This window comes from Octodon degus, unplaced genomic scaffold, assembly GCF_000260255.1.
Source record: "Octodon degus isolate 3935 unplaced genomic scaffold, OctDeg1.0 scaffold00089, whole genome shotgun sequence".
NCBI lineage: Eukaryota > Metazoa > Chordata > Mammalia > Rodentia > Octodontidae > Octodon > Octodon degus.
In genome coordinates, this window is record NW_004524665.1 from 7839190 (window position 1) to 7848879 (window position 9690).

The following is a 9690-nucleotide window of genomic DNA, read 5'->3' on the forward strand; positions in this document are numbered from 1 at the left end:
TAGCCTGGTGTCATATGGGTGAATAAGGTGGATGAGGACACCGATGTTTTTAGGAGCCGGCCTTTCCCTGAACGGCTCTCGGCAGCAGCATTCGCTGCATTTGTTGTCCTGCCTCGTGAAGACACTCGGCAAGGAGGACTCGCAGGACTGCCTCGGAAAGTGAAGTGATCAGAACGGCGGGATGGGTGTGCTCAGCGTGTATTCTGAGGGAGATTAATGGCAGTGTAGCTTTCACTGTATTGCTTTAGTGTAAACATCCACTGATACTTGATCACCGTGTGTCTGCACCCTTCTGTGCCTGGTGGGAGGAGCTGCAGAAGACAGCGGCCACTGTGCCTGTCTGTACAAGAGCGGCAGCTTTGGGTGACTGGGCTAGGCAGATGTGGAGCCCACAGAACTGTGGCTTGTAGACACATGGCAAAACTCGACACCAAGTCTGTGAGAAAATGAGAAAGATGAGCACGCCCAGAAAATCAACTCAGAAAGGAAGGCTGTTTAAATATTGGTGCTAGCCAGGCATGGTGGCACAGGGTGAGGCAGGAAGATCACAAGTTTGGGCCCAGCCCCAGGCTAGGGTGGGAGCTCAGTTCCAGGCACTGGGTAAAATCCCCAGTGCTGCAATAGGCCAAAAGAAAAGGCAGGCGCGCCTGCATCCTGGTTCTCCATGTGATCATGTGTGGCTAACGCTGTTAAACTGTGAAGCCTGTGAGCTCTTGTGTTGCAGCGTGGCTTGCCTAGCGTTCTTGCATGCTAACTAGTAGAAGAGTAGCTGTCTGCATGAGCTGGAAGCTGCTCCGAGGAAGCGCGCGGGGGAGGCTGGCGCCACCCACTGGCTGAGTCCTCCGTCCTGTCTGTGGCCTCATTCACCATGGTACGTGTGTAACTGCCTTCATCATCCATCCACTAATCCCGACAGGCCTCCCTGGTTAGCGCTGAGCTGACCATGCCACACGCAGATCCACCCGAACCTATGTTTTTCTCATTTCTTCAGATACTAGGTTGAAAAAGCTGATCGATGAACGGGAGTGCTTATTGGAACAGGTAACTATTTGTATTACTTTTGAGTTCTTTTGGGGGGTGGGTTTCACTATGTATCCAGACTGGCCTTAAGCTGTGTAGCCCAGGCTGGCCTTGAACGTACAGCAATCCTCCTGCTTCAGCCTCCTAAGTGCTAGGATTGCAGCTGCTTGACCACATCCAGCTTTTCTGAGTCCTTGAAAGGACACCTGAAACAGTGGGGTTTTGCATTCTTACTTCCTGCTGACTCTGAAAACTGCTAAATACATCACATCTGAAAATACTCATTAAGCCCACCAGCACTGTATCCAAATAGAACATGACTGGTCCATGAAGTTCAGTGAGGATGTCTACAAGACTCAGTCTGAATCTGGTACACAGGAAGTGCTGCATAAAGTAAACGTGCCTGTGGCCCCCAAGGTGACCCATGAGCCCAGGATGTCTCCCTCCTGCCTGAGCCCTCAGCCATCAGCCCACCCCACAGGCATTTGGATAGCTGAGCAAAGTTGCTTTCATTGTGATGTATCCTTGTTGCTGCCTCCAACCTCAGGACATACTAAACATTTGTCCCGTTTACTCTTTCTTACATGCAGGATAGCTATTCAGTTATTCCAAAACTACCTCCTAAAGAAATTCAATTCCTCTAACTTTCCTTCCTAGGCCTTATCAGATGGGTTTGCCTTGCTTTTTAGTTCTGTTGGACAATCTTATACAATCAGATACAGCATTAAAAGGGTGAGAGGAGTCTAAGATCACTTTAAAAAAAATATTGTATTTATTTGGTACAGGGTGTTGCCATGCAGCTCAGACTGGTAACAATCTAGCTGTCTCAGCTCCCCGGAGCTGGGAGTACAGGCATGTGCCACCACGCCTGATTTCAGGGCTGGAATGACGCGCCCAGGGTTCTGGGACTGTCACAGCATGCAGGGATCAAACCCGGGTCCTTGTGCTTGCCAGGCAGGTGCTTAGAGCACTGAGGTGAAAGGTCTGCTTTGAAACATCATCTCCAGGCCCAGAGCACGGCTCTGTGGTAGAGCACTTAGCAGGTGGGAGGTGCTGGGTTTGATCCCCAACGCTGCAAAAAAGAAAAGTATGGTTTTTAAAAGTGTGCTGGGGGAGGGAAGCAATCTGCTTGGGTTCCCCTCCTGCCCTTCTCTCGAGCAGAAGCTTTCTTTCCCCCAGTAAATAATTGCTCTTAAAAAAATAAAATGTGCTCAGGCACTGGAGATATAGCCTAGTGGCACAGCAGCTGCCTGGCAAGCACAGGGTCATGAGTTCAATTCCCAGTACCAAAAAAATAAAAAATTTAAAAAGTGCTTGCTGTAGTTCTGTACTTGTTTCAAGTGAGAAGGCCGCAGATGGGGGTGGAGGGCATGAACCCCAGGTCTTCTGTGCCCAGAAGGCTCTGAACAGCCCTTTCTCTCAGGCACACACATGCTGCCTCTGCCACGCTTAATGTTTCAGGTGTCTGGTATCCTCACTCCTCCTGAGTCCCAGGAGGATTTCAGTTTTAGAAGTGACTTGTTATGAGGCATGGAGGTGCACAGCTGTCTCTCCAGCTACTCAGGAGGCTGAGGTGGGAGGATCACAAGTTCAAGGCCAGGCTGAACAACTTAGTGAGATGCTGTCTCAGTAAAATTTGAAAGAGAAGGCATGTTGGGGACATAGTTTGCCTAGCATTCTCCAGGCCCCAGCCTCCCCTTAGCACTGCAGAAAGAAAGGAAGAGCAGGAGAGAGGGATGAAAGACATTTACTCTCTATTACAAAATAGTTCAGGAGGCAGGGAAGATAGCTCAGTAGAATAAGCAAGGGCCTGAGTTCATTCAATCCCTGGTTCTGCCAAAAAAGAAAGAAAGAAAGAAAGAAAGAAAGAAAGAAAGAAAGAAAGAAAGAAAGAAAGAAAGAGAAAAACAAAAAACCAAAATAGTTCAAGCATGATATTGTAAAAGTAATTTTTCATTCATTGTACTATGTCCCACCAGAAGAGTACTGATCAATTAGGTTTTTTGTTTTTGTTTTTTGTTTTTCATGTATTTAGTACAGGGTCTGCAGGGCCTCACTACACAGGTTGGACTCATAGTGATCCTCCTGTTTTCAGCTTCCCAAGTGCTGGGATTACAAGCGCGTGCCACCATGACCCATCTCAGTCACCATCTCAGCACACCCCAGGAGTGAGGCTAGTACAGCATGTCGAGGATCCAGTCCCAGTCCCTGCACCTGTCTAAGCAGGCGCTTTAGTCTGCTGAGCTATCTGGCCAGCCTTGATCAATGAATTTTTAATTTGGGGTTTGAGCTGGTCACAGAGCTCTAGTGTGGACTGCAACCTTTGACTGCTCTCCTGTCCTGTGTGCTCACATCACCCCAGCTCTCTAGCACCTTGGGGACACCCTCTGCATCTGCACAGCAGCGGCCCACTGCACATGTGGGTTTGAGTTTTCATTGTACAGCTGTGTCCCTTCTGCGGCGTCAAGTTCAGCTTTTCAATCTCCTTGAGAATGCAAAAATTGACAGAATTTACTGGTGGTGTTTTCAGATTAAGAGGCTCAAAGGGCAGCTCGAGGTAAGACAGAAGAATAGCAAGCTCGACAACCCACGGACTGAGGAGGACATTGTGGAAAATGGGACGGACGCGCACGTCCTAGACCTGCAGCGTAAGTGCCAGGGCTGGGGTAGGAGCACACTCTGCCCCTGGGCTGTGTTAAAGCTGTTGTGGCGAGGAGGCCCCGCATTCCCCTGGAGCCCCCCAGGAGTGCCTAGAAACAAAGCTCAGAGATGTTTCCTCATGGGCCAGCTGAGGAAGGGCAGGTGATAGTGCAAGGGCGTCTTCCTCTCCTTGTCCAGGGGACAGAGAAGGCATCCAGGGTACACATGAGCACTGAGAGAAGCCACACTTGCTCTGCTGGGTGCCAACATCTTTGACCTGCTGTTTATATGGAAAAGCTGAGAAGCATTTTTTTTATGCCAATAAATTAGAAACAGGCTCAAGGGAGATGAAATGATGCCCAGTCCCTCCACCCCCTCCCCTGCCCCACTCACCATTTCTTTGTCCTCGTGGCTGAGCCTGGGGTTCCCCTGCCCTCAACACTCACCTCACAGACTTGGTGCCCTGGCCCTGGGATGCTGTGGGGCACAGGCCAGCGCTCATGCTTTTCTCAGATGATCAGGCAGATGGGCGTGGTCCCCAGAAGCTGTTGTTAGGACATTTTCAAAGCCCAAGAGCATAACAAATTTTCCTTCTTCAACCTTTTTTTCCCTTCAACCTTTAGGAGATGCCAACAGACAGATCAGCGACCTCAAATTTAAACTTGCAAAGTCTGAACAGGAGATTACTGCGCTAGAACAAAATGTATGTGTGTGCTTTTTAAGCAGTTTTGGGCAGCTAAACTATTGCTACACGGCACTGCTGTTTGCTAGAAACAGCAACTTAGGGGCTGCAACCAAAAAGCAGTGGAGGTGAGGGGTACAGCGAAGGCTGCCAGCACCTTGGGATTGGGTCCAGAGCAGTGAGTGGGCAAGGAAAGGCCTGTCAGTACCTGGGCTCTTCCCGCGGACACTGCCCTTATAGTGAGGCCTAGCTGTATGAAGTGGTGGGCAGTTTCCTAAAAGTAATCTAGCCAGTTAAACAGGCAGTGTGCTCAATGTGCCTCTGCCTCAGACTTTCAGGCTTTCCTGCCAGCTAGGCCCACTCTGCCTGGCATCAGGACTTGGGGCACTACACCTCCAGATGTTGGGCCCAACAGCAACCTGTCCTGTCCCAGGGAAAGGGAGAAATGGGCCCCCTTCCCCATCAATTGTGGGTACAGAGGGCCGGAACCCTGGGAAGTTTTGTAGAAACAAAAGTGAATGACACTTCTAGAACAAGCTGAGCCGGCTGAGTTGTGCAATGGATCCCAACAGCAGAAGACTCTGCCTGGAGCCTCACCTGGCATCTCCGCCCATAGCTCCCTTTGATTCTTGCCCTGTCTTCTGCCACCTCCCACTCTCCAGTCCTAGGGAGATTACACCTGAGGGGCTGGGGCACCTTTGCCCTGCCATATCTGCCTGCCTCCAGGCACCCTCTCCAGGACAGTCTCACAGCGGGGGTAGTGAAAACAGGCTGCGTGGGCGCCCGTGGCTTTGGACAGGGCCAGAGCACAGTACAGTCCCTGCTGGGTCAGGACAGGGTCCCCAGAGTGATGCGTGGAAAGCTTGCGTGGCTAGAACCTGCCCACTGTCCAAAAGCTGTATCATGACTCAAACGCTGTATTAACCCATTTTACCAAGCCACACCCTTAGATCGTGACTATAATACAGCAGCTGGAGAAAGGAAGTGGCCTATAATGTATACTGCTGGCCTTTCCCTCCTTTAGGTAATAAGGTTAGAGAGCCAAGTGTCGCGTTATAAATCAGCTGCTGAAAATGCGGAAAAAATAGAAGATGAACTTAAGGCAGAAAAACGAAAACTCCAAAGAGAGGTAAGTCTCCAGGGCTATTTCTGGGAGAGTGATGATTGCCCCTTAGCTGGAGCATGAGCCCCAAGGATTCACTGATTAAATCTGTGAGCAGGGGCTGAGTGTGCATGACGCCGGAGCCACGCACCTGGGGTGTGCCTTCAGGGTGCTCCAGTTGTCAGTGCGATGGGGTCTCGGCCTGCACGGTCCGAGATGTCTTCTGGGGAAACCCGTTCCTCCCCATTCACAGCCTCTCCTCATTTCCAGCTCCGCTCAGCACTGGATAAAACAGAGGAGCTCGAGGTGAGCAACGGCCACTTGGTGAAGCGCTTGGAAAAGATGAAGGCCAACCGGAGTGCGCTCTTGGCCCAGCAGTAGGCAGCTGGCTGGCGACAGGGAGTGTGGCCTCATGGGCTCTGCTCTGGGTGTGGGGCGCTGCCCCTGCCCTGCCCCTGGCAGAGCAGCACTGGGTGCCCATGCTCAGTGTGCCCAGGGGAGCCCGGCAGCCACCAGATGCCTCTGTCTGCAGCCCCCGCTGCCCAAGCTGGGCCACCGTGCACAGCCCGCAGGCTAAGAGCAGCACAGGGGGCCTCCTGACCACCTCAGAGGCGCAGCAGCCTCCCAGTGCCAGTGCCACCAGCTGTGATCAAGGTCAGGATGCAGGGGGACTTCGGTTTCCCTTCCTGAGTCTTCTGAATGTCCCGGAATCACACAGTGTTGGGACCTCCTTCAGTGGCAGAACCTGCAATCTGAGCGACTTCAGTAGTTTCTCTTAATCTGCGCTTTTCATACATAAAACACTGTGGAACCACAAGCCATTACCGAGCCAAACTCTCACTGGAAACAAGGGGACAGTCTAGATGACAAAGTGACCTTAAGAAGACTCTAAACAGGCAACAAATGGAGCTTTTCTAAGGGGTTTTTGCAGCAGTTCAGTCACAAGAATACTTTCTTCCAGGGTAATTAGGCAATAGCTTCACCGAAAAATGACAGCTTTCATTTGCGTTATTTAATCCTTATATTTGGAATTGAAGTTGTTAACTTCTTTTAAAGAATGTACTATTAGGAAAATAAAACTAAAATGATGAAAGACTTGAACAATGTGGTTTTAATGTTTTTCCAGTGAGAGAGATCTTTAAGTGATTTCATATCTGTTATTTCAACATATTTAAAGTCATCTTTTTTTTTTCTTTTAAGGATGTGAGATAAACATTTTTCTTCCCCTGTTGAGAAAAAAAGGTGTATTCAGAGAACCATGCATTTGGGGTAAACGGAAGGGGTAGGAAACCAGGCTGCACAGTAGTGCAGCAAAGGCTCACAGGAAAGCCCACCCCAAAAGAAGAACAAAAGCAAGAACAAATATTGTATTCCAGCAAAAGAGCAAAGCAGTGAGCCTCTAGACCGCAAGCAAGACCAGGCGATGAGCAGTGCTATGGAGGTGGGAGGTGGGGGGAGTGGGGACGAGGACATGGTGGGGCAGGGAGGTGAGGCGGCCGCTCCATCACGCATGGGAAGTGTCACAGAGAGCGTGACGTATACTGAAACCTGAGGGTGGAAAACCCTGGCCTGGCCGCATCTTAAGTGTCCGTAGCAGCACTGTTCACCAGAAATGGGATTTCAGACACATATGGAATGAGAATGTTTCTAGTAGCTACATTTTTTTTTTAATTTTATTTATTTATTTATTTGTGTGTGGCCAGCTCAGCCCACCAGGGGGCGGGGGCTGGCTGGCATGTGGTGCTGGGGGATTGAACCATGGTCCCTGTGCTTTGCTAAGCTTGTTCTGAGGAGGTGCTCTAGACCACTGAGCCACCTCACCAGCCCCAGCTACATTTTATTTTATCTTATTTTATTTTATTTTATTTTGTGGCCAACTACGCCCACCCTGGGGGCAGGGTGGCGCAGCATGTAGTGCTGGGAATCGAACAACGGTCCCTGTGCTTTGCCCAAGCTTGCCTACGCAGGCGCTTTAGTCTACTAAGCTATCTTGCCAGCCCAATAGCTACATTTTAAAAATTAGCAGGTAAAATTTTAACATTTTATTTAACTCAATATATCAAAATAATCATTTTATCAAGTAATAAACATTTTAAATTGTTAAGGAAACATTTTATATTTTAGCAAAAATTTTCCCAATCTCCTACCATCCTCTCAATTCCCTTCTTATTTAGAAAGGCTTTTGTTGTAGTCAGGGTTTGCAGGGGAATAGAATAAATTTAATATAGGACACATTATGGACAGGATTATTTTATAATATTCACCCAGAGTCAAATGTAGAAGAGCATTTGAGATCTGTCCACACACCAGAGACCCAAAGACTCCAGATGAGGGCCTGGATCCCACAGCAGTGTCCTGCACAGGTCCATCTGAGGGCCTGGAGCCCACGCTTGTCCTGCATGAGTCCAGCTGAAGGCCTAGAGCCTGTGACCATGTCTCCCCTAAGTCTGTATCAGGGACCTGCACCAGGAGGACCCAAAGGTCAGAGCGGGGAGCTAGAAAGCCTGTGCCAGCGGGGTGAGGATCTGTGCAGCAGGCTGGGGGACCTGCAAGGGCACCAAGAGGTGATGCTCAAGGTAACGACCAGAGCCCCAAAGAGAACTGCAGCCTCCTCAGTGACAGTGAGGACCCAGGCTCTTCCGACCAAGAGAATAGCTGAGTTCCTGTCAGGACAGCCGGCAGGGCGGGCTTCCCCAGGAGAGCCAACAGCACCACCTTCCCTCCAGCTCTGCTGTTATGCTGCCAGCAGCAGCCCTCGGGGGGCTCTCCATGCCAAGCACCACACTCACTCAGTTTAGCTGGACATTCCAAGTTGACTATTAGTTAATTCATCACAGGCTTTTTTTCCACTGTAGCAAATTTTTCAAATCCAGTATATGTTTCATATTCATAGCACATTGCAATGTGGATGTTGTTTGCATCCCAAGTAAGTGAACTATTTTTAGATTTCATAAAATTTGCAGTTTAAAACATCATATATAGGTTGTTTCAAACATACGAGTTCTCCAATAATTAAATTTTTTAAAAGCTCTCCAATAATGGTGTCCAAGATAATTTTTTAAAAAAACTGGTTCCTCTTTTTTGGAAGAATTGACTTGACTTCAAAGCAAAAGCATATCAGTTTGGGCCAGCCAGATAGCTCAGCAGACTAAAGTGCAGGGACTGGGTTCGATCCCCCACGGGTCTCAATCCCATGCCAGCCCCTCTCCCAGGGCGCGCTGAGATGGCTGAGTCTGGGAATGGTGGCATGCACCTATAATCCCAGTGCTTGGGAGGCTGAAAACAGGAGGATTACTATGGGTCCAATCTTGTAGTGAGACCCTGTAGAACCAACTAAGTAAATTCATGACACCAATCTAGCATTACCAACAACAGATTCAAAAAGGTGGCTGGCAACCAGATCTAAGCATTCAATAACTGGTCAAAAAAATTAAGAAGAGAGAGAAAAAAGTTTAAGCATTTAACTATTCCTTTCAATAAACCAGCAGAAATCAGCAGTACAATTATCCAAGCTATCCTATGTATACACATACATATTTTTTCCTTCTTTCTTTTCTCTCTTCCCTCATCTTAGTTGTTCCTTCCCTTTGGGCAGTTTATTTCCCATTCATAGTATCCACTGTACCTTTCAGAGCCTTTTTATTCTCTCCAGTGCTTACACTAGGAAGACAATATGATGTTTACGTGTGGGGGTCTGATTTATTTCACTTACAAGTATAGTCTCTAGTTGCATCCGTTTATCTATAAAAACCTCAAGTTTATCTTTTTAAAAAATATTTTGTTCATTTATTTATTTGGACAGGGTCTCGCTATGCAGCTCGGACTCGTAGTGATCCTCTTGTCTCAGCCTCCCCAGTGCTGGGACTACAGTCGTGCCACCATGCTGTTTTGGTAGCTAGTATGGCACACCTGGGGTTCCAGGGTTGGCATGGCATGCAGTACTAGGGATCAAACCCAGGTCCTTGCGCTTCCCAGGCAGGCACTTAGACCACCACGCTATCTCCCCAGCCCTTATTATTATTTTTTAATTAAAAACAAGTGAGCATAGGGGCCAGGGAGATGGCTCAGTGGAATAAGCGCTTCCCTGGCAAGCTCAAGGACCTGAGTTCAATCCCTGATTCCACACCAAAAAAAAAAAAAAATAGACTTAATTCGGGGCCGGGGAGATGGCTCAGTGGAATAAGCGCTTCCTTGGCAAGCGCAAGGGCCTGAGTTCAATCCCTGGTTCCGCCAAAAAATAAAAAAT

General features: G+C 48.8%; 1 protein-coding gene across 5 annotated transcripts in view; it reads left to right on the forward strand.

Annotated features, from left to right (window-relative positions):
• Lrrfip1 (LRR binding FLII interacting protein 1) overlaps nucleotides 1-5861 on the forward strand; it is a 96712-nt gene extending 90851 nt beyond the window's left edge. For all 5 annotated transcript variants that reach the window (XM_023722166.1, XM_023722167.1, XM_023722170.1 and 2 more), the window contains 5 exons: nucleotides 992-1041; nucleotides 3551-3668; nucleotides 4284-4363; nucleotides 5367-5471; nucleotides 5715-5861. In XM_023722166.1, coding sequence (XP_023577934.1) covers nucleotides 992-1041; nucleotides 3551-3668; nucleotides 4284-4363; nucleotides 5367-5471; nucleotides 5715-5825 — 464 coding nt within the window. In that variant the 3' untranslated portion in view covers nucleotides 5826-5861. The remainder of the gene's footprint in view (nucleotides 1-991; nucleotides 1042-3550; nucleotides 3669-4283; nucleotides 4364-5366; nucleotides 5472-5714) is intronic.
• Nucleotides 5862-9690: the final 3829 nt, after the last annotated feature.